The 24,810-nt window shown below is 40.8% G+C and overlaps 2 protein-coding genes across 2 annotated transcripts in view; one reads left to right on the plus strand and one right to left on the minus strand.

Annotated features, from left to right (window-relative positions):
* Nucleotides 1-676: 676 nt before the first annotated feature.
* NDUFAF5 (NADH:ubiquinone oxidoreductase complex assembly factor 5) lies at nt 677-21,951 on the minus strand. Its single transcript, XM_087716847.1, has 11 exons — nt 21,693-21,951; nt 18,956-18,996; nt 15,213-15,276; nt 14,247-14,294; nt 14,042-14,145; nt 11,758-11,797; nt 8,727-8,924; nt 6,695-6,755; nt 5,174-5,257; nt 2,554-2,636; nt 677-1,463 (listed from the first exon to the last, which is right to left on the minus strand). The coding sequence occupies exons 1-11, from the start codon at nt 21,936-21,938 to the stop codon at nt 1,374-1,376; spliced, it is 1,059 nt and encodes a 352-aa protein (XP_087572973.1). The 5' UTR covers nt 21,939-21,951; the 3' UTR covers nt 677-1,373.
* A 2,097-nt stretch (nt 21,952-24,048) lies between these two features.
* ESF1 (ESF1 nucleolar pre-rRNA processing protein) overlaps nt 24,049-24,810 on the plus strand; it is a 29,896-nt gene continuing 29,134 nt past the window's right edge. The window contains exon 1 of the mRNA XM_014063877.2: nt 24,049-24,145. The gene's annotated coding sequence lies outside the window, so the exon portion shown is untranslated. The remainder of the gene's footprint in view (nt 24,146-24,810) is intronic.

Here is a 24,810-nt window from a genome sequence, read left to right on the forward strand (position 1 = left end):
CCTGGCGGCAGGGCATTAAAGTGGCGGCAGGGCCCCAGCGGCAGGGCTTTAAAGTCCCGGCACCGCGTCCTCCATAGAGGGGGACGCATCCCGCTCTATGGCAGACGTGGTGGCAGGGCTTTAAAGTGGCGGCAGGGCCCAGGCAGCAGGGCTTTAAAGTCCCGGCGCTGCGTCCACCATAGAGTGGGACGCGTCCCGCTCTATGGCAGACGCAGCGGTGGGGCTTTGGTGGGGCTTTCCGAAAACTCCGCCGAAGCCCCAGTGCTGGCAGACATAGGGCAGCTTTTGCCCGCTTGCCTCACCGGCCATGAACCTCACCGCACATCACTGGTAGATCACATGTGGAGTTAATTCTAGTAAACTATGGTTCAGTTAACTGTGCAAGCACAAGACTTATTTTATACACAACAAGCACACATGCACATATATACAGGAGGAGGAATTAAGTGTAGCAGCGCCGCAAAATCACTGAAATCATAATATTTCAATCAAATTATTGCGGTTTATGATTTTTTTACTGGAAAAAGTTAACAGTTTTAGCAAATGCAAAGAAATAGTGGTAGATCTTTGGATAATTTTGCTGCAAGTCAGCATACATGCCCAACATAACTGTCTTATGCAATATAAAAAACTCTTTTATTTTAGATAGTTGAGAAAAAAATATGAAAGAAAATGGTTGCAACCAAGAAAACATTTGGATCTTTATTATTTTGGCTGGAATATGAATGTCACCAGGGTGGCAAGATGGGTAAATGCTTCTGTGTGCATCATATTCCACAAGTAGTTCAACTTAACAAATGTAATTGTGCAATGATACATTTCTCTAACCATACCATAATGCATGTGATGTCATTGTGGCTTGTAATAGTTACCTATGGGATAACCATACAAATAGAAGCTGAATATTCCTTTATTCTTATCATATTCCTACTGTATACAATTACATTACATTTCATCTCAACTCTTCACTGGTGGGCCTTGGGATCCTGGCCAACAATCTAAGCCCTACAAGGATGTGGCTTGTCATAGTGGAAGAGTCCACTAGATAACAGAAGGTACATTATCTCACAGAAGGTACAAGAATTGCAACAGTCAGAATTAGACCTTCCAGGAATCATAGGAACAACTATCCAAGTCTCCATCATTCATTTAATCTTTGATTGAATAGAGGAACCTCTCATATTTTCAGGTAATATGTGTGCAGATAAAATTTGTATCCAGATAAAATTGGCAATTTTACTAATATCATTTGCACCCCTTTTTTTTCTAGGCACCAAAGTAGGTTTGGGGGAAATAATGTATGTTTGTCAAAGTTAAAGGTAACTGTTAAATATCCAACAGACTATGTACAATTTGTATTACTATATATCATGTCAAAGGTTTTTTTTGCCTGAAATAAGTTCATTTATTTTTCTCAGATCTCCAAATGATGCTGTTGCAGAACCTCTCGGTGCTGGTTGTGCCTGAAAAGGAGAAAAAACTTGTCATTTTAAATATTAAGATCCAAGTATTACCCTATTTTTCAGAGTATAAGACGCACCTTTTTTCCTCAAAAAAGAGGCTGAAAATCTGGGTGCGTCTTATACACTGAATACAGCATTTTTTGCCTCCCAAAGCCCCACCCCCTTCACCAAAATGGCCGTGCATACCCTTATGGAGGCTTTCAGAGAGCTCCTGGGGGCTGGGGAGGGCAGAAATGAGCAAAAAATGGGCCGTTTTGGGGGGGCCCAGCCCCTGGTAGCACTCTATAAGTCTCCATAATGCTATGCATGCAAATTTTTTGACAAAAAACAGGCCCATTTTCGTGAAAAAAAGGGCTGTTTTTTGCTCTTTTTTGCCCCCCCCAGGAGCACTCTGCAAGCCACCCCCCAGGCTATTCATGCCTTTTATTTGAAAAAAAAAGGGCCAATTTTCGTGACAAACGGGCCATTTTTCAGAGGTTTACAGAGTGCAAAAACTTTTTTTCCCCATTTGGAAAGCTCTTTAACCGATGAGAATTACATTGATCAAGTGCTGTGCCAGCAGAAACAAAGTCTGGTTTGTCAGCAATTTCCTTCTCCAGCACATGGATAAATACACCTGGAAACATCTACCTACCTACTCTCTCTCTCCCTACCTACCTACTGTATTTCTCTCTCTCTCTCTCTCTCCATCTACCTACCTACCTATTCTCTCTCTCTCTCTCCCTACCTACCTACTCTCTTTCTCCCTACCTATTTACTGTATTTCTCTATCTCTTTCTATCCCTCTACCTACCTACCTACCTACCTACCTACACACTCTCTCTCCCTACCTACCTACTGTATTTCTCTCTCTCTCTATCCCTTTATCTACCTACCTACCTACCTACCTACCTACCTACCTACCTACTGTATTTCTCTTTCTTTCTTTTCCTCTCCCTATTTTTTTTTATTTGCCTCTTCAAAACCTTCGTGCATCTTATACTCCGGTGCATCTTATACTCTGAAAAATACGGTAAGTAAAATATTATGATAACCCTCATACATACACTTATGTAGCTACCCTACATATAACAAGGAAGGTAAATTTTACCTGTGATTTGTGGAATTTCCATCCTATCATATAATATATCTGAAACGTTGCTGGTATTGTCCCATCCTTATTTCCATACAGTTCTGTAAAAAGAAATATTTTGCATTTATTTCATTGCAGTAACAAGAAATACAGCAGAAACCTACCTAATCTATTAAAAAATAAGTGTTTTATATACAATTCAAGGCAGCTTGATGCTTCAAAGGTATTGGTTCAACTTCCAGTGCCAGCAAATTTATCAACTATAAGTAAAGGTTCCCCTCATACATATGTGCTAGTCGTTCCCAACTCTAGGGGGCGGTGCTCATCTCTGTTTCAAAGCCGAAGAGACAGTGCTGTCCGAAGACGTCTCTGTAATCATGTGGCCGGCATGACTAAATGCCAAACGCTGTTACCTTCCCACCAAGGCGGTCTTTATTTTTCTACTTGCATTTTTACATGCTTTTGAACTGCTAGGTTGGCAGAAGCTGGGACAAGTAACGGGAGCTCACTCCATTACATGGCACTAGGGATTCAAACCACCGAACTGCCAACCTTTTTGATTGACAAGCTCAGCATCTTAGCCATTGACCACCGCATCCCTTTTTATCAACTATATTTTATCAACTTTATCAACTATAAGGAACTACAAAAGAGAACACAAGGGGATGCAATGGGTTCATTGGAATCACACCAGTCCTCTTGGCTTAAATTCCTCTCCCTTTCCTGTCTTTGAGCTGAACACAGGTTGTGCTACTCAAATGGGACACTGATAACAATGGCAATATGTGAGAAAAATCAACAAAGAAGGGTAACTTTTAATTATAACTGTGTTTTATTGACTGTAGCTTTCCATTCTCTCTTTAGTATTAGGGCCAGTGGATTAGACATCTGTGCTGGAATGGTATATTCAGTGGTGCTTAGTGAACCTTTTTGAATTTTCAATATTTCTGCATAAATGTGACTTAAAACCTGATTTGTTCACCACACAAGTCCTAAAGCGGATAAATAAAATCCTATTAAACAAATGAGTCAAAAATGTTATATTTGCTCATTTATTTACTGGAGAAAATTATCCAAAGCTATATATTTGTGTGTGGTAAAAGAGAGTGGGATGTTTTTATAGGTAGTCCTTGACTTGTGATTGGTTTTTAAAAAAAATAGTTTGAAGTCACAACAGCCTCAGACAAAGTGACTTACAACCTGTCCTCAAAATTATGGTTGTTACATCAACCCATGGTCATGTGATTGCGATTTGGGCACTTGAGAACTGGCTTGCATTTATAACAGTTGCAACAGGTTCTGGTCACACGTTCACAATTTACAATCTTCCCAGCCAGCTTCTGACAAGCAAACTCAATTGGGGAAGTTGGATTTGCAACCACATTAAAATGGTCGTAAAATCGTGTTCAGTCAGGTAATGATTTGCTTAGAAACCACACTGCTTTACTTGGTCTCCAATTGTGGTCATAACTCAAGGACTGTATGTAATACTGCTCAAAGAGGTACACCTGCTACAGAAAGCAAACTTTTTCACAAACTTTAAAGCAGCAGAGAAAAGATGGTGGGGCAGAAAATTGCATGAAATGAGCAAGCTTGAAAATATAGAGCGACAAAATCTACCTCCATGTGATAAAGTTGTATTATTTCAGAGGTTCCAAACCTCCAGTCTGCATTTTTAGCATTTTTTAGCATTTTATTAAGATTTATAGGCCGCCCTTTTCCCTGAGGGGACTCAGGGCGGCTTACAATCACAGGGAAGGGGGTGCAGTATCAAAAGACAAAACAAAATGTGAACAAAAGAAAAATAATAAAACACAACTTTCATTCAACAGTCAACACTCGGGCGGGTAAATTGGGAACCTATCCCCAGGCCTGTTGGGAGAGCCAGGTCTTGAGGGCTGCACGGAAGGACTGGATGGTGGTGAGGGTACGGATCTCGATGGGGAGATCGTTCCACAGGGTCGGAGCTGCAACAGAAAAGGCTCTCCTACGTGTAGTCGCCAGTCGACATTGACTGGCGGATGGGATTCGGAGGAGGCCCAGTCTGTGCGATCTAATCGGTCGAAGGGAGGTAATCGGCAGAAGGCGGTCTCTCAAGTACCCAGATCCACTACCATGGAGTGCTTTAAAGATGGTCATCAGTACCCTGAAGCGTACCCGGAGACTGACAGGTAGCCAGTGCAGCTCGCGGAGGATGGGTGTAACGTGGGCGAACCGCGGTGCGCCCACTATCACTCGCGCGGCTGCATTCTGGACTAACTGCAGTCGCCGGATGCACTTCAAGGGCAACCCCATGTAGAGCCCATTGCAGTATTCCAGCCTAGAGATCACAAGGGCTCGAGTGACTGTTGCGAGAGCCTCCCGGTTTAGGTAGGGCCGCAACTGGCGGACCAGGCGAACCTGGGCAAATGCCCCCCTGGTCACAGCTGACAACTGGTGGTCAAAAGGCAGCCTTATGGTGGGCCACACCCTGTTCGTAACTGAGTTGTGGAGGTGATGGGCAAGTGCATGTGTGAGAAGCTGCCTTTGTGAAAATGGAGAGCGGGGGCGAAACCATCTCCTCCCCCTCCCTCGCCACTTCTGCCAGTCCATCGAAAAAGGTTGGAGGCCACTGTGTTACTTAATAGAAAGCTCATACCTTTATATATTGTTGCAGCTGCCAACATAGTCGCTCTATGTATCATAGTTTTCCTGTTCCAACAGCAATTACTTTCTCCCATACCTAAAAACAGTTTTAGGCTTTAAAAGAAGATACAGCACACACCATCAGTTGAATATTATTTCAGCAATATGAATAGGATCAGATGAGTGCAAATGTTTTAAAATAACACCAAAGATCTTATTTCTGCTTACTCAAAGACAAATTTATCCATCAACAATGAGGTTAAAATGCAGAACTGCAGCCCCAATAAGTAGACTTTAGTTCGAAAATCTCCTTATAAATTTATATACACTAAGATTAATGAACCCAGTGAAAACTGGGACCTATACAAAATAAAAAGTACAATTAATATGATTTGCCAGCAAACAATTTTCTATGAAAATGTCTTCGGAACACCTGCAGCATAAAACTTCCAATATATACATTATACCTTCCTTCTACAACAGAACAATGTTTTATATGTCACCTGGGAGATAAACTCCACTAAATTCAGTGGAATTTATTTCTAGCTAATTGTGCTTATGGTTCTCTTTAATGCACAGATTAATCAAGACAGTTACAACCCAGCTCGCAAAGCATTTCCTTCAACTATTTTAAGGAAGAAAAGATGTATATATGATTAGCTTAAATGGAACCAGCAAATTGGCCTTCAACAAATCTGTAATTTAGACCCACAATATGCCTATTGGAATGCATGGATCACTGCTATGGCTTATTTATTTAAAAAAGTCACTCTGGCACACCCTAGATCAATCCAGAGGTGAGAATCTTTTGAGGGAAGGGGCAGCATACAGCTTTTTTCAACTCTCTTTATGGAGGAAGGAAGGGGGTGCTAATAGTGCCATGGTGTGGTGCTGCAGGGTACAACTTTTGGGGGGGGGCACACATGCAATGCTGTGATGCCTGGAGAAAAGAAACACAGCTTATGTCCCAATGATGCTTTTGTCATCTGACCCCCATGCCCCCTTCTCCTTTGCCACCCCCCTGTAGAGGCAGCCATAGGGTGGTTAACAGGAAGAAAGGCAGCTGCGGCCTCTAAGAGATAAATTGCTATAATTTCCTTTTTTAAAACCCTCCCCAAATTTGGAGGATGTCCAAAAATAATACCCACCCCCAAATTTAACCATTTTACTATTAACCTCTTTGGCATAATTTCAGAATTTGCCACCTATTTTAAAAATGTGAGCATAGCATACAGAGGTTTTTGTTTTTGACTTTGAGTAAGTTAAACACAATATGCAGAACTGTATACTATCAATCTTATAACAGGATATGAAAAGTAGACTGCAAGAATAAATTACATTATGCAAGTCCTGAAATGTGCATTACTTCTATATTTATATAGTTTCTATTAATTTCTCCTGAAAGAGTGTATGCATTCTCATCAATATACTTCAGAATTCAATAATAACATAATGAACCCTAATTTCTTTCTCCAAATGAAGTCAAATCACTTTGGTAACTTACTCTTTAAAAAAAAAAAAACCTGGAACTTGCCTTGCAGATCAGCCATAACTTCAAACATTCCTGGATAATTAACTTGGATTTCATCTGAATCCTGGAAATAGTAAATAGATTTTTGACAATCCCCCGAACAAAACACATTAAATCTAAAAATGGGACCTTAAAAATAAATAAATGAGGTCAAACCCAATATTGCTAATGATATTTTTCCCATCTTACATACCGCTGCATATCGTAGAATACTTTTTTAAAAAAAAATTGAACTGGAGAAGCACCTATCAATGAAATGCTAACATTGCACAGTGACAAAAGAATAATCTGTTTGGCTAAGAAAAAAAACAAACTACAGCAAACCCCAACAAATGATAGTTTTACTCCAGGTTATGGAAAGAGTAGTAGTCCAGGAAGCTAGATAAACAGAAACCTGAGGCAATAGCTAGGAAAGAGATGCTGGGCTTGTATACCACACTAAGCCTTGTCATGGTTTGATTGGCTATTGTGGTTGGTAAATCAAAGACTGGGATTTGGTGTTGTGTGTAAACTTGGACAATGTAGTTCATTTGACAAGCTATGGCTTATTGAAATGTGTTACTGAAAATCATCCCCTCACTTGCTTTCTTTCAGTCCCTGGGATTGTAAGGTTGGGGGACTTCAACCCAACTTCCCCTCTGCTGGAGACTTGAAGCAGCCCAGTAGTCCCTAACCACTAAGTTCCTAACAGGTGCAGGATTGACCAACTAATTAGGAGCCTGATATACATTAAAGGTCACAGACCAGATCTAGTTTCTGATATGGGCAGACACAAAGAAACTGGAAAATGTGGGGGTGGGATATTAAATTTCCCCACTTCTCATAGAGCAGTGTTTCTCAACCTTGGCAACTTGAAGATGTCTGGACTTCAAGTCCCAGAATTCCCCAGCCAGCAAATGCTGGCTGGGGAATTCTGGGAATTGAAGTCCAGACATCTTCAAGTTGCCAAGGTTGAGAAACACTGTCATAGAGGATATTTTCTTATTATCATTTCAATTTATATGCTGCCCAATCCCCAAAAATTCTAGGCAATTGCAATAAAAATGTTTTGAAACATTTTGTTTGTTTGTTTTAAAGGCAAACAAAACAACTGTACAGAATAAAAATGGCAAGGATGAAAAAAGAAAGATGGGAACAATTTAAAAACAAATCCACACAATGCAAAAGGGCGGTTTCACGCACTCACCAGTCAGATTACTCTCTGACTGCCATGGAATTTTACAGCATGACCCCACTTTCTCCACAGTGGGGGAAAGATGGGTCAGAGGGAATTTGGGGAATCTCCCAAGAGTCAGGTATGCAGTTTGATTATGGTCACTCATTGGAATAATCGGTCATGTAGGGGGCTGGACTAGATTGCACCGAGGCAACCTCTCTCTTCCCGGAGATCCACTGCAGTTTTCTGGTTTACTGAGGAGATGAGAGACATGAGGTGATTGAGAAGATATCGGAACACAGCTGGGAGGCCCACCTCAGGTTTGATAGGACATTGATACAAGCTGTTTAAACCATACCCAAAATATGTTGCCATCCTAGTACTTTCCAGTAGTCCTTATAATGCCCCTTTCTCAACAATGTTTGACAAGACTGGCATCTGAAGGGTTGCTGTCAAGAATTAGCATTAAAACTGCTTAGATTTAAACTGCTAGACTTCACCTGGACTATTACAATGAAACTTTGTGAGATGCAGGGCACCACAGTCCCTGGGGATGCCAGCCCCCACTGTGCTCGCCACCTCCTGTGCAGGGCACCTCCAGGGCAGCCCCGTGGGTCTAAGACTGGCCGTGTTCCAGCCCAGGTGGCAGTCGTCAGGTTGTAGATCGGCGTCTGGTCAACCTGGGCTGGGCTGAGGCGCCACGGGGTTCTCCTTCACTGCTTCCAGGGCAGCCTCGCAGGCCAGATCTAACCACTTTGCATGCCTTGAGTTTGATACCCCTGCACTACAACTTAAAATATTTCTTTCAGTCAAAGCAAGATAATGCTTAACATCTGTTGTAGTTTTCTGGAATGTTCCTTTCTTGTAATGGATAATTACCACTGTCAGTGTGTTGAAGCCAGCTCTTCCCAGTAGATGTCCTAGATCACTCACAGCTGTAAAAGGGGATACATGTGGGGAAAATCCACCTTCTCTTTCTAGTTCTGCTAGTTGCAAAGAGCAGCGAAGCTCAAAGAGTGTGTCTCCCCCAAACATAGAACCAATAAATACTCCATCAGGTTTAAGGACTCGGTGTACCTAAAATAAATCATAATTAAACCAGGCATTAATAAAGATCTAATATATCCCTAACTACGTTTTGATGCTAAGGTCTTAATTCAGAGTAAACTGAAAGTCACTATACAATACTTGGACCTACTTCATTCTTAAATTCCACAAAATCTCACTGGATATGTAACACAAGAAATATTTAACTAATGCATTTGTGGAAATTAGTAGAATTGGATGGGGCTGCCTAGTTTGGTGTAAGGATCCAAATTAACATATCTCAATTGTTATGAAAAGTATTATATGGGATAAGTTCAGCAATTTCCCCCAAACATCTGGATCAATATACTAATTCAGAAGTGAGCAATCCTTTTGGTTCTGAAAATTACAGCTACAAGTCAGAGCCATACATCAATAATACACACACACATGTAAAGGTAAAGGTTCCCCTCGCACATATGCGCTAGTCGTTCCTTATTCTACGGGGTGGTGCTCATCTCCGTTCATACGCCGAAGAGCCTGTGCTGTCGAAGGCACACAGAATGCTGTTACCTTCCCATCAAAGGTGGTTCCTATTTTTCTACTTGCATTTTTTACGTGCTTTCGAACTGCTAGGTTGGCAGTTATGTAGGGATTCGAACCACCAAAATGCCGACCTTTCTGACTGACAAGCTCAGCGTCTTAGCCACTGAGCCACCGCGTCACCTTACACACACATGTATATGCATGCAAAAAGGGGCGTTCCCCAAAACACAGCAGACTCCCTTTCGAATGAGGAAGAAAAAATATCTGGGTGCGACTCCTGGCAAAAGACTTTTAACTTCTGTATCCAACGATCTCACTTCAGCCAAGGTTTTCCAGTAGCAATCATAACAGCAATAGCACACAGCTCCACAATGCTTTACAGCAGTGTTTTTCAACCTTTTTTGTGCAAAGGCACACTTTTTTCATGAAAAAAATCACGAGGCACACCACCATTAGAAAATGTTAAAATTTTTTAACTCTGTGCCTATATTGACTATATATAAAGTAATTCTCCCACGGCACACCTTACACTATGTCACGGCACACTAGTGTGCCACGGCACAGTGGTTGAAAAACACTGCTTTACAGTACTCTCTGAGAGGTTTGCAATATCACCATATTGCCCCCAACAATCAGAGTCCTCATTTTACTCTGGAAGGGTGGAAAGCTGAGTCAACCATGAGCTGGTCAGGATCAAACTCTTGGCAGTAGGCAGAGTCAGGCTGCAATACTGTATTCTTACCACTGTGCCACCAAACTTCCAATATTATTATCCACAGGAAAAAAGCACAAACCTTGAGACAGGATGGGAGAGTAAGAAAGGAGTAAAAAAAAATTGCACTTCTGTTGTTGCTGCTACTGCTGCTTCTAATAGCTGTCAGAAGAGCAATCTTTTCTTTCCCATCTGGTAATCCATTAGTAGCAAAGAAAAAAATGTGGGCCATCTGGGTTGTGTAGAGTGACAATGGTTACATGTGGGTTATGGATTACCGAATTCTGCTCTGGACTGAACTTTATCCACTTTGCTGTATTAACTGTGAGCAGGTGAGCACATTACAGGTAGACTTTGCAGGTAGTCCTTGAGTTATGACTGTTTGTTTGTTTGAAATGATGACAATCTTGAAAAAGTGTCATACAAGCTGTCTTTGAAGTTACAACTGTCATATTACCCCTGTGGTCATGTGATTGCAATTTGGATGCTTGACAACCCGCTTGCATTTATGATGATTGTAGTGTCTTGTGGTCATCTAACCACAATTTGCAACCTTTCCAGCCGGATCCAACAAGCAAACTCAATTAGGGAAGCAGGATTTGCTTAATAACTACTTGATTCACTTAGCAACCATGTGATTCAATTAACAACTGCAGTGTTGTGCTTAACAACCATGGTAAAAATGGTTGTAAATCAGATTCGAACATGGTCCCAATTGTATTCATACATTAAGGACAACATTTGCAGAAGGTACGACTTGTATCAAAATATTATAGGTCAATATCTCTTTCAACCTGATTTCTGTTAAAAATAAGCTCAAGGAGGCTATTTTACTCCACCCCTTTCCTTCTTTGCCAACTCACATTCAATATATCATAGCTTTAAGGTAAAGGTAAAGATTCCCCTCTCACATATGTACTAGTCATTCCTGACTCTAGGGGGTGGTGCTCATCTGTTTCAAAGCTGAAGAGCCAGCGCCGAAGACATCTCCGTGGTCATGTGGCCGGCGTGACTAAATGCCAAAGGCGCATGGAACGCTGCTACCTTCCCACCAATGGTGGTTCCTATTTTTCTACTTGCATTTTTTATGTGCTTTCAAACTGCTAGTTTGGCAAAGTTGGAAAAAAGTAACCGGAGCTCACTCTGTTACACAGCGCTAGGGATTCGAACCGCCAAACTGTCAACCTTTCTGATTGACAAGGTTAGGCACTGAGCTGATTGAAAAGTCTTAGCCACTGAGCCAGAGCCACCGCGTCCCTCTATAGCTATAGTTATACACAATTATATAATTATATAAGCTATAGCCATACACAATTCTTCCTGAGTTTAGGATGCTTGTTCTTACAATGTTATTGTTGCTTTAGGAATACACTGATGTAGTTTCCTTGGCAACTGTAAGGATGTAGCTTATTACTGCCACCTTCTGGGATGTCATTTCAACCTCTCAGTCTAGTCCCGTCTTCTTGTCCCTCTCTCTTCACAGAGCTAACTCAGCCTGTACTAGCGTAGCTTCTGAGCCCAAGTAAGGTCAAGCAGGAGCTGCCATCTGCATGCTAAAACGATGGTTAAGATTGTTATTGTCTCCACCATATCAATACTTTATAGGGAGGGGACAGATGTACTTACTTCATGCAAGGCTTTCGGAAGATCATTGACCCAATGCAAACTAAAAAGTAATTACAATAGAGATCAAGTTAATAAAAGGCAAAAAAATCTCTTTCACCAGTGTAAATTTTAGATGGCAAATTCAGATTGGCATATTGGCACAAGAAAAAATATACCACACCACAGCTGCATTTACATAATATACTAAGAGAATGACTTTAAGTAACATAAACGCATGCGGCATCATTTCTGCTATGCATTTCACCCAAAATTTCAGTTTCACTATATTGTGCAAATTCAAAACAGACACCATCCTGGATCTGGATTTACCTTAAATACATAGTGATGTAGAAACTAGTATTCAAACTTTCCTCATTTTTTTACTGCAGATAACACACCACACTTCCTAAAACAGTGTTCTGGAAAGGCTGCAGGAGTATATGTAATAAAGTCAATTTTCTTCATATTAATCTTCTGGCCTCTCAAATATAAATTACCGTATTTTTTGAATATAAAATGCATCTCCCCCCCCCCCCCCAAAAAAGATTGTGAAAATCTTGGCGCGTCTTATAGACAGCATTTTAGCTATGTATAAAACGTACCTCCTTCACAAAAATGGACGTGCAGAGGGTTTGGGAGGTCTGCAGAGCGCAAAACCTTTTTTTAAAAAAAAATACCTCCTCAAAATCTTGGTGCATTTTCAAAAGGTCTTTGATAATGTGAACTGGAAATTTATGATAATGCAATTTCAAATGATGGGATTTGGTGAGGGATTTATAAATATGATCAAAACAATATACAATAACCAATCGGCAAAGGTAATGGTGAATGGTGAGATAATAGGAAAGATAGAGATCACGAAGGGAACTAGACAAGGTTGTCCACTATCGCCATTGTTATTTATACTGACACTAGAGATTTTGAACAGAGAAATACGACAAAATAAAGAGGAAAAAGTAATGAAGGTTAAGAAAGAAGAATATAAGCTACAAGCATTTGCAGATGATTTGGTGTTTATTATGGAAGATCCAATAGAAACAGAGCCAAAACTAGCTGAAATAATAGAAGATTATGGAGAAGTAGCGGGCTTAAAGATCAATAAAGATAAAACAAACGTTTTGGTGAAAAATATGACAGAAAAAACAGAAAAGAGAGTTGATGGGGAAACTGGATATATAGGTGGTGAAAAAAGTGAAAGGAAACTAGAAAAGAAAATAGGGAGAAGATATAGAACCCAGATGAGGCACTGTTAAATGGAAAAGGGGGAGAAGAAGGGGAAAACAGAAAAGAAAATATTAAATATATAGTATACAGCCAAAACGAGATATAAAGGGGAGGAAAATATAGCTAGGATAGATTAGCGAAGGTAAGGGAATAAGAAATGATATCAAATTATATTTGGGTCTGTGGAAATACCATCCCAAGGAAATATAAACTGAGGTTGGAAAGAGACACCTGCAATAATAGAAAAGAGAGAGAGAGAAAGGAGGAGAACATGAAAAGAAGATGGGGGAAAGAAGAAAGAGGCAAGGAGAGTAGGATGGAAGGGAGAAGAAGAGAAGGAGAGAGGGTAGGGAGGGGAAGAGGAAGAGGAGGAGTGGGGGAAAGTCAAGATAAGAAGGAAGAGGAAGGAGAGGAAGAAGAAAGAAAGTAGAGAAGGGAGGGAGGGAGAAAAGAAAGGGAAAATGAGGTTGTGTTACAACAGGAAGAAGGGACGGTAAATAAAGCAACGCAAATTATATATTATAACCTATTAAATAAAATAATAAATGTATAAGAACGATAAATGAATAGAAGCATGACAACTATGTGAATGTATACTTAAAATGCTATGTAAGAGAATTTTAAAAAATTCTGAAAAAATCTTGGTGCATCTTATACTCCAGTGTGTCTTATACACTGAAAAATACAGTACATTTGCCAAGCTTGTTCTTGTAGCAGGCCAGATACTGTAGAAGATGGCCAGGCTGAGCCCAAGGGAGGGGCTAAACGCATCATCAGCCATGAGTCCCTGCACGCCCAACAAAAGATCTAAGTTCAGCCTACCTTGAATTTCTTCTTAACTCTCGTTTATTTCCTTTGACCATTAGTAGTTCAGATTCTTGTCGAGAGCTTTAGCTTTCAATGAATCTTTATACTCATTTGAACTACCCAAATCTCTTGATTTCCCTGGTTCTTGACAGATATTATACTAACACACATAACTGCAACCTCAGGAACAGTATAGAATCTAAGGCTCCCAATTACAAAAATCACTATTCTCATTATAAATGTTTCTGTCTACTTTAATTCAATTGTTAGTTACCTCAGACTGCTGACAACAAGATTAAATGTGTTTTCTTTGAAAGGAAGAAATTCTTCATCCGCTATGATATTGACTCTTGGTATTTCTGACTCTATTGTGTTCTTCTAAATCGGATTAAAAGAAAAATAATTTAGGACTCCAATTAAGAAAATTTATCTTTTCAAAAGCACAAGTTAATATCTGACAAACAGCATGAAAATCTTACCAGAGCATTTTCAGCGACATCCGATTGAAAAAGCCTTTCAACAACATCCTGAAAGAAAAATAGGTGGTAAATAATTTACAGTTATTTTATTGATTTTACTTAGGAAGCTTAGTTAAGTTTGTCTAGCCAGAAGAAAAATAAGAGTAGCATGTTGTATGTCAGTGGTTCCCAAACTTGTTGTATGTGATAAGGCTGTTTCTTCACTCAAGCATAATATTGTATGTTTGTGCCATTAAACTATTTATTTGAGTTTGTTGTTTTGTTAAAATAATACTTCTGAAACATTGTATTTTAAATAATTAATCTATGGAACTACAGTCACTAGTCTAAAACTACCCCAAAACATTTTGGAAAAGCAGGTATTTGGGGAATCAAAACATACTCAAAACTACTTACCTCTATTTCTTTATCTGAGGAAAGCCATTTTAATTAGTTGAAAGAGGCTTCTGATCAGACATAGAAAATATAATTAGGATTCTCTGCCCGCCCCAGAAAACCCCACGTATTCTAAGGAATGGCAATTAATTCCAACCTTCTGCATAATTGCTTGAAAATCCAATTGAACCAATGAGGCTTACTTCTTTGTAACCCTACAGTATATCAAAAAGCTGAGACTGTAAGACACAAAATGATTAAACAGGACTGACATTTGTTACATCTTATTTTGAGCATGCAACAAAGGCTTGACTGATTGCTTAGGTCAGTTGTCTGATTCAAATTTACAAGGTTAGGCAGGTTCCCACAACATATTAAGTCATGATGTGATCTGTCTAGCTGCAGGTTCATGCCTTGTAGAAACCCAAGCATTCTGGTTTATAACCCATGGTTTATTATTTTGCTGTATTGTGTAAATCAGTCAAATGTGATTTCAGTAGAAGAGAATATTGTTATTTATTAAGCAATCCACAATCTAACGGTGTGCTGCATGAATAAAGCCAAACTACAAATTAAAAAAAAGCTTAATACCTTGTTTAAATGCTGAGCAATGTAGCTTCGCCCACACCCAAGGTCCAAAGCAAGGGGAAATGTCCTTAAGAATGAAAAATAGAATAGGATTAAGGTGCAAAACTGAAAATCAATCTATTTTAACCTACATTTCAAAGATGTATTGCCTCCTTGAAGAGGGCTGATATACGGCTTAATCGGATAGCTGCAACAAATCGAAAACAGAAGGCTTCTTTCACTGCAGAAAACTTTTCTGTTTTTAGGATTATTACGAGACTTTAAATTCCCTCTAAAATGATATTAAGCTTATTTTAGGGCTCACACTGGTTGAAAAGTGTGGGAATATTTCCCACATTTGGGTTACTGTGTTTGAAAAGTGTTTCCTAGTCGAAAAGTGTGAGAATATTTCCCAAATTTGAGCTATATGGTTGATGAAGATTTCCAGAATCCCAAAACCAGGTATGGTATGCAACTGGAGGTGTCAGATTTGTCCAGTCTTTTTCGATATGCAGAGTGAGACCAATGAGTAATATTTACAGTGAGATCTGAGCTTCATCTAAGTTGTATGAATAGACAGAGATCCCAATTAAATAGAAACACAGACAGAAATGTACTTTTTCATGTCTCCACTCAACAATCTGGGCCAACATTATTTTTATAGGAAAAGGGATGTGAGATTTTAATCACTGAGTATACCTTTGGCTACTTCAATCAAACATGCCAGCAATGGTTTTACAGTTCTTTTGAGCTTCATGAGCATCAAAACTCCCCCCACTCCAAGGATTAAATCTCTTTTGATAAGAGGCATGATTCACTTCTACAATCCTGTGTCAAGAAGACCATGTTTGGATTTGGATTTTTGGATTTTATTTAGCATTTATAGGCCGCCCTTTTCCCTGAGGGGACTCAGGGCGGCTTACAATAGTAAGGGAAGGGGAGTGAAAGACAAAATACAGAAAAAAATGTGAAATAACTAAAAAATACTAAAACACAACATTCACTCAGCATTCGGGAGGGGCAAGAGAATTTATCCCCAGGCCTGACGGGCTAGCCAGATCTTAAGGGCTGTGCGGAAGGCCTGGACTGTGGTCAGGGTACAAATCTCCACGGGGAGATTGTTCCATAGCGTCGGAGCAGCAACTGAGAAGGCTCTCCTCCGGGTAGTCGCCAGTCGGCACTGACTGGCGGATGGAATACGGAGGAGGCCCGCTCTATGCGATCTGATGGGACGCAGGGAGGTTATTGGCAGGAGGCGGTCTCTCAGATAGTCAGATCCACTACCATGGAGCGCTTTATGGGTGGTAAGTAAGACCTTGAATTGCACCCGGAGATCCACAGGCAGCCAGCGCAGCTCGCGGAGGATAGGTGTTATGTGGGCGAACCGAGGTGCGCCCACAATCACTCGCGCGGCCGCGTTCTGTACTAGCTGAAGTCTCCGGGTGCTCTTCAAGGGCAGCCCCATGTAGAGCACATTGCAGTATTCCAGCTTAGAGATCACAAGGGCTCGAGTGACTGTCGTGAGAGCCTCCCGATTCAGGTAGGGCCGCAACTGGCGCACCAGGCGAACCTGGGCAAATGCCCCCCTGGTCACAGCCGATAGATGGTGATCAAAACTCAGCTGTGAATCCAGGAGGACTCCCAAGTTGCGGACCCTATCTGAGGGGTATAAGTTTTGTCCCCCCAGCCTGATTGATGGTACGGTGGTCAAATTATTGGGAGGAAAACACAACAGCCACTCGGTCTTGTCTGGGTTGAGCACCAGTTTGTTTGCTCTCATCCAGTCTTTAACAGCTTCCAGACCCTGGTTCATCACGTCCACCGCTTCATTGAGTTGGCACGGGGCGGACAGATACAATTGTGTATCGTCCGCATATTGGTGATACTTTATCCCGTGCCTCCGGATGATCTCGCCCAGCGGTTTCATGTATATGTTAAATAGGAGGGGGGACAAGACCGACCCCTGTGGCACCCCATATGTTAGGGGCCTCGGGGACGATCTCTGCCCACCCACCAACACCGACTGCGACCTGTCCGAGAGGTAGGAGGAGAACCACTGCAAGACAGTGCCGCCCACTCCCACCTCCCGCAGTCGTCGCAGAAGGATACCATGGTCGATGGTATCGAAAGCCGCTGAGAGGTCAAGGAGAACCAGGATGGACGCAAAGCCTCCATCCCTAGCTCTCCAGAGATCATCAGTCAATGCGACCAAAGCGGTTTCTGTGCTGTAACCTGGTCTGAAGCCAGACTGGAAGGGGTCAAGATAGTTTGCTTCCTCCAAGGTACGCTGAAGCTGGAGGGCCACCACTTTCTCAACAACCTTCCCCACATAGGGAAGGTTGGAGACTGGACGGTAGTTGTTAAGAACAGCTGGATCCAAAGACGGTTTCTTTAGAAGGGGCCTCACCACCGCTGCCTTAAGCTCGGTGGGGAAGTGCCCCTCCCGAAGAGATGCCACAACAACCGCTTGGATCCAGCCTCGTGTCACCTCACTGCTGTTGGCAACCAGCCAGGAGGGACACGGGTCCAGTACACAAGTGGAGGTACTCACAGCTCGCATAGCCTTGTCCACATCCCCAGAGGCAACTTCCTGAAACTCAACCCAGAGATGGTTTGCCAAGTCTTTCCCCTGTGTCTCAGCTGGCTCTGCAAGGGTGGAGTCCAGGTCCGCTCGAAACCGGGCAACTTTGTCCGCCAAGAACTGAACATGTTCTGAGAGCGGCAACCCAAGTGTGCAAATGTACAGGAAAAGCCCCACAAATTCACATCCGGTTGAAACATTTGACTCCACTGACTCAAATGAGACAATTATCCTACAATTTGACGTAATTTTAAAACATTGTCTCAATATTTACAATACAGGCTTGAGACAGGGCTTGCTTGTGCTGTATGCTGTTTGCTTGATCAGAATTCTTTTATCCTACAGACAGCGCTGATTGCACTGTAGGTCACAATACTTCAAGATTATCTATCTATCTATCTATCTATCTATTTATCTATCTATCATCTATCGATTGATCGATTGATCTAAATGGCTCTCTGTGTGTGTGTATCTATGTTCCACCATAACTCTGGAACACCTTGAGTAATTTCAACCAAACTTGGTACATAGATGACTTACTCTCTGGAAGCAAATAGTGAGACAGTAAGACACCCCTAACACCCCTTGGTGTGTGTGTGTGTGTGTGTGTTCCAGCATAATTCTGGAATGCCTGGGCCGCTGAAATAAAAAGGAATGAATTATATCTATAGTGTCAAATCAAGTACTTTTGACAGTGATAGTGTGAAGTGATAGTGTGCATTTTGGATTCAAGTTCGTGTGTGTGTGTTTGTGTGTGTTTCAGCATTACTTTGACTTGACACTATAGATATAATCCATTCCTTTTCCTGTCTAATACAGGATTAGAATAAATAAGTACCCGGGCAATGCCAGGTTATCAGCTAGTAGATAATACTAAAGAATTCACATTTTTTTCTCCTATCCCCATATCCACAAAGAGATCTGTCTGCCATTTAAGGAGCAGGACTTTAAGATAGGTGAGAGACATCTGATCAGGCTTCTGTTCAGAAAAAGACAGAGCAACATAGTCACATCTGCTTCATAGATCAGAACTTCCTTGTCCTCATTTTTCAATACTGACAAGATAAAATGTAAGGAACTTCAAGTAACAAATTAGAATAATTTTACATTATACATATAACAAAATTTATATTATACAGACAAGGCACCTCATTTTGTAGAGAAAAAACACAAAATAAACTCTTACTTGGCTATGTCAAACACACGATCGGCCATCCTACCACCAACCTAGAATACAGAAAAAAAATGTCTATTAGACACTGGAGGCTTTCAAGGAGACTGAAAAGGCATTTGTCTGTAATAGTATAGGATCTCCTGCCCGAGCAGAGGGTGGGACTAGAGGACCTCCAAGATCCCTTCCAACTTTGTTATACTGAATTCTAAGATAGTTTTGCTATTCTTTGCAATCTTAATATTTGGCATAGAATTTGGGGAAAATGTTGAAACTATTACAATAATTCACACTTCACGGCAAGCCACAGCATTAGGGCTACCAGAAGCAGACTGTAAATAATCCAGATGACCACTAGAGTAAATGTTGTTTATTCTTTGCTGCCATCATATGGTCCCAAAAGGGTTTGCATCCTAGTTCTGATAATTCTAATAATGGAATTGTTTCATAGTACATTGGTACCTTAGTACTCAACTGCTTTGAAATTGATCGAATTTGGCTGACTGTAATTTATTCAACAACTTACCAAGGATGAACAAATTGTGGCATCTAATAAAATAAATTGCAATTTGTAAACATTTTTGGTATCAGTTTATTAATTCTAAGGTACCTTTTGGGGGTTTTTTGGTGGCATTGTGTGTTTTTTAGTGTCACCAATACTTTGAGTTAGTGTTGACTCATGGCAATTGCCTGTAGTTTTCTTGGCAAGGCTTTTCAGAAGTGGTTTGCCTTTGTCACTTTCCTAGGACTGAGTGTGAATGACTGGCCTAAGGTTAGCCAGCTGGCCTTGTGCCTAAGACAGCAATAGAAATCAATGTCTCCAGGTTTCTAGCCTGGTGCCTTAACCCAGTGTTTTTCAACCTTGGCAACTTGAAGATGTCTGGACTTCAAGTCCCAGAATTCCCCAGCCAGCGAATGCTGGCTGGGGAATTCTGGGAGTTGAAGTCCAGACATCTTCAAGTTGCCAAGGTTGAAAAACACTGCCTTAACCAACTATAACGAATTCTTGCCTTTCCACTGCTTGTCTTTCCATTGATAAGCAAGGCAGTTGAGTTGTGCCCAATTTTACTAATTTGCCTTGGTTGTTAAATGAATCATAAATACATGGCAGTTGTCAAGCTCCTGAATTTTAATCATGTAACGGTGGGAATGATGCAATGATCATGCCATATATTACTTTTTTCAATGACTTTGCAACTTTGAATAGTCACTAAACAAATGCTTGTAAGTCAAGGACTATCTGTTTATGACACTGGCGGCTTTTAGAGTATGGCTAGAGAAAATGTTACAACAAGAAATAGAATTTAGACCAGAGATATTTTTATTAGGTATTATCCCAGAGAAACTCAAGAAAGAGAATACTTATTTGATTATATACATAACTACAGCAGTGAGAATTATATTTGCCCCAAATTGGAAATTAAATAAGTTACCAACAGATAACTTATTTAATATTTATTAAATAAAGATACTGGGTTGTGCAGAGATGAATAGGTTGACATTGAAAATAAAAAATAATCTGTGTACTTCAAGACATGGGGAAGATTTTATGATTGGCTAGGGAAAGGAAACTAGAAAAGAAGGTAAGGAGAAGATACAGAACCCAGACAATGCACTATTTAATGGAAAAGGGGGGTGGGCAGAAAAGAAAATATTAAATATACAAGTATATATTTCAGAGTGAGATATAAAGGGGGGCATAGTTAGGATAGATTAGCGAAGGTAATGGAATAAGAAATTATACCAAATTATATTTGTGTTTGCGGAAATAGCATTCCAAGGAAAAATAAACTGAGATTTGAAAGAGACACCTGCAACAATAGAAAAAGAGAGAGAGAGAGGAAGAGAGAATTAGAGGAAGTTGGGGGGAAAGAAGAAAGAGGTAAGGAGAGGAGGATGGAAGGGAGAGAAAGAGAAGGAGAGAAGGTAGGAAGGGGAAGAGGAAGAGTAGAAGAAAGGGAAAGGAAGAAAGAAAGGGAAGGAGAGGAGGGAGGAAGAAAGTAGAGAAGGGAGGGAGGGAGAAAAGAAAGGGAAAATAAGGTGGTGTTATAACAGGTGGAAGGGATGGTAAATAAAGCAACTCAAACTATATATTATAACCTATTAAATGAAATAACAAATGTATAAGAATGACAAATGTAAAGAAGAATAACAATTATGTGAATGTATACTTAAAATGGTATGTAAGAGAATAAAAAATAACAAAATTTATAATAAAAAAATTGTTTACATCTCATGTACATCTTAATCACTAAAGGTCAAAATCAAAACGACCTTGAATCTAACCCCAGCCATTTACTTACTTAACTTTATGGGGGTGATTAACCAATACAAGAGAATTGGTATTCAAATGTCCATGTCCCAAACTAAATCGACAATGTCAGAATAGTTAAGACAAGTATATACAGACACCCCCACCCCTCCAAATGATTAAAAGAAAATACGAAATCAAAATAGGCTAAAAGGTTCGCTCAGGCTCCACATATATCTCCAGCAATGTATCATCGTATAAGGTTTTTAAGACATGGCTTTCATTACAATATAATGTATTCGTTACTGCCCGAAGGATTTTAACAATATTGGCTGTTTTTTTTTAAAGGCACTGGATGCAATCTCAGCAATACAATACAATGCAATAGAGGCCGGATTGCTTGGGGCTTTTCTCTGACAACAGAACCGTAAAGTATTTTCAATATTTTCCAAGCAAGAATAGGGAGCGCCCTGTCATCTCCTCTCGCTCCTTCGCCTCTACCTCTTCCCGCAGGTACTCGCAGCGCTCCGCGTGAGGCTGCCCGGCTGCCCAATTCTTTTGCTTCCTCTTCATTTGCCGGTCGAAAGGGCTGAGGGCTCCGGGACCCGTGGCGGGACGAGACCCCACAGTCCCGGGCGCAAAAGGGCTGAAGCGGCGGCGGAACCAGAGCCCGCCGGGTGTGCCTCTCGCCGCCGCTGTCCGCAGACGGCAAAGGCACGATGCCCGCAGAAACGCCTTCGCTTCCATTGCTCCGCCGGCGCCAGCTTTGCAAAGACTGCTAGAGCTAGTAAAGAGAGAGCAACAAACTCCTGTCGGGTTCGCAATATCGAGCTCAGGTCACTTCTGCACGCTAGCTTGGAGCTAGAGGAAGCAGACAAACCTATTTGAAATAAACGGATTGACTCATTTATACTGCATATTTAAGTAGAGGAAACATTCGTGTTTTTTTAAAAATAAATCTGAGAGCGAAGTTTCTTAACTTAGGGGGCTGGACTAGAAGACCTCCAAGGTCTCTTCCAGCTCATTCTATTCTATTCTAAAAGTAAAGATAGACCCAGCTTGAATTGCTTGAAAAAGGCAGGTGGGAAAAGCATAATAAATACCTCACTCCTGAGTTCACAGCACCAGCTTCTTTTTATGGGTTTAGGCTATTTCAGTCTGCTGTGATGATCCTTTGAAAAGTAGAGAGAGGCTAAAATCAATGCACTTGAATAGAAGTTGGTGCAAGATTGCTATGTAGTGTACAAGCTTTTTTGATCCAGAAAGTCGATTAAAATTCTGAAAGAACAGGAAGTAATAGAGGAGAAATAAGCAATAGGTTCCTGTATCAGTTACAGGTAGGATTTATCTAAACCATTGTAGGAAGTTATCACCCAGCCCTCTCCCAGAAAAATGAAATACCCTAGGAAATATTGAAAAGGCAGAATTTTTGTCTCGATGTGAAAAGGAAGAAACATGTTTCAAAAAGACAAAGTAACTCTCCCTGCAGCTTTCTGCCCCCACCCACTTTGTCCATGAGCCATTAAAGCCTGAGCTAGTCCCTTTACATAATAAAGAGTTCTCCCCTTCAGCTCCAGGGTGATGGGATTAAGGCATGATAATATTGGCCCTTTATCCAGCTGACCACACAGCATCTGAGAATTCAACCAAACCTGGATTGGGCCTAGTGAGTTGCCCCTGCATGGCCCCATGTGAGCCTGACAACCAATCAGAATACTTTTCTTGCACAGGAGCAGGAGGCAGATAGGTGGGGCCGAACAGATTATAAAAAGCCCTGCAAGCCCCTCCCTGGACCCTTCTTCCTCACCCAACATCTGGAAGCATGTGATCACCTTTTTTCCCCAGGACCTCAAGCCTCATGGTCCTGTCCACCATTAAAACATTAAACCATCTTTCTAAGCAGCCTCCATGCCTCCAGTGTCTTTTTCCCCCTTGGAGCCGAACCCAGAAGGACATTTCTTCCAACACCATTATGTGCAAAACCAACCCATTGGTTTATTCAATAAACCATAAACAAGTATGAAGTGTGAAATCAACCCTAGCGTGCTTTTTGCAGGACACCCAGAACTACCCAACTAAACTTCCCTCTGGCTTCTAGGAAGAATATTAGTTTGCAATTTCTGCTGACTTGCACCCTAGGGAAATACTACAAATATTATAACAGAATAATAGAAAAATTACTTAGAAGCTCTGTTTATATTAGGTATTTACACATTTAATATATTGTAGCTATTGAATAAAGCCAATTGCTAGGATTCAGCAACAGCCCGAAACATAAACAGTTTCAATTGGTTCTGTTTACATGACATATTGGGCTTCAAGTTACCCAATCACAATTTTATAGAGGAATACTAATCCAGTCTTAAGAAACCTTAAGTCGTGATTGCCTTAAGGCTTCTCTTTCAGCCTCATTGTAGTTAAAATATTGCAGCACTGCATCTCTGAGCTCCAGTATGAATGGTGAAATGCACTACAGTATTATTGTAAGTTGTATCTCTGTGTTATACAGGAACAGGAATCAAATTACAATTGCATTTCTATGTCTTTCTATGCTCCAGCATTTCGTGCATAGATGACAGTGCTAATCTCTCCTCAATGATAAATTCATGGATCTGTGTTATAAAAACAAAAATGATAGCGGGATTGAGGAATTTTATTAAGATTCATATTTTTAAAATGACCCAAAATAGTAGGGAGTGAAATTTCCTTTAACGTAGTTCTTCGAAATAATCAAGTTCAGTCTTCCTCTTCTCTCTCTCTCTCTCTCTCTCTCTCTCTCCCCTCCCCTTTCTGGTACCTTTACGAAGTTACGTTAATTTTGTCTCTTTCCAGTCGCCGTAGGAAATGACGTAAATTTTCTGCGCACGGAAGTCTTTTCGACCCGTGTGATCAACGCGGGGTCCATATAAACGAGTGCAAATATTGGTAGATTATCGCGATTGACACGTAATTAAGTAAGTGTGATTTTTTTTTTTTACTGGGGATCATTACAGGGCTGTGAGATTCACGCGAGGGTTTTTTTCTTTCCTTCTCTGTTCTTTCGAGGCTCAGGTATAGATAATCGGTCCTTGACTTTCATTTCCCTTCGCGTTGCACGTTGTTTGTGCTAAATAATTGTTAAGTGAAAAGTGGGTTCAACTTTGATTCCCGCAACGCGATAAATTAAAATATAGTTGTTTGATGTTAACTAACGAGGAATAACTGCTGCGTTGTTAGATTCTCCATTAAAATATACTAGTACCGGTTATTTCCATGCATGATACATTGGTTAGGAACCATGAAGGTCCTGTATTCAAATCTCAGTCCTAAGATTTACTGCAGTGTTTAAGTTCTGGCCATCCCACAATATATCTGTGGAAGGTAATATGAGAAAGGATCTTAAGTATACTCCTTTGATCTTCTAATTAAAGGATAGCATAGTGTAGCATAGGGACGCAGTGATTCAGTGGCTAAGACCCTGAGCTTGTCGATCAGAAAGGTCGGTAGTTCAGCGGTTCGAATCCCTAGTGCCATGTAATGGAGTGAGTTCTCATTACTTGTCCCAGCTTCTGCCAACCTAGCAATTCAAAAGCATGTCAGGAACAACTAGCATATATGTGCAAGGGGAACCTTTACCTTT

This window comes from Thamnophis sirtalis, unplaced genomic scaffold, assembly GCF_051295495.1.
Source record: "Thamnophis sirtalis isolate CommonGarterSnake01/CBP01778 unplaced genomic scaffold, rThaSir2_p1.2 scaffold_5, whole genome shotgun sequence".
Taxonomy (NCBI): domain Eukaryota; kingdom Metazoa; phylum Chordata; class Lepidosauria; order Squamata; family Natricidae; genus Thamnophis; species Thamnophis sirtalis.

Bases quoted from the DNA above. Each gene is read 5' to 3' on its own strand.
- NDUFAF5 (XM_087716847.1), bottom strand. From the start codon at position 21,938: ATGGAAGCGAAGGCGTTTCTGCGGGCATCGTGCCTTTGCCGTCTGCGG. The intron at 15,277-18,955 runs GTAAGAGTTTAT...TTCATTCTTAAG, and splicing joins CGTGTGTTTGACATAGCCAA to GACATTTCCCCTTGCTTTGG. The intron at 14,295-15,212 runs GTATTAAGCTTT...TTTTTCTTTCAG, and splicing joins TTGCTCAGCATTTAAACAAG to GATGTTGTTGAAAGGCTTTT.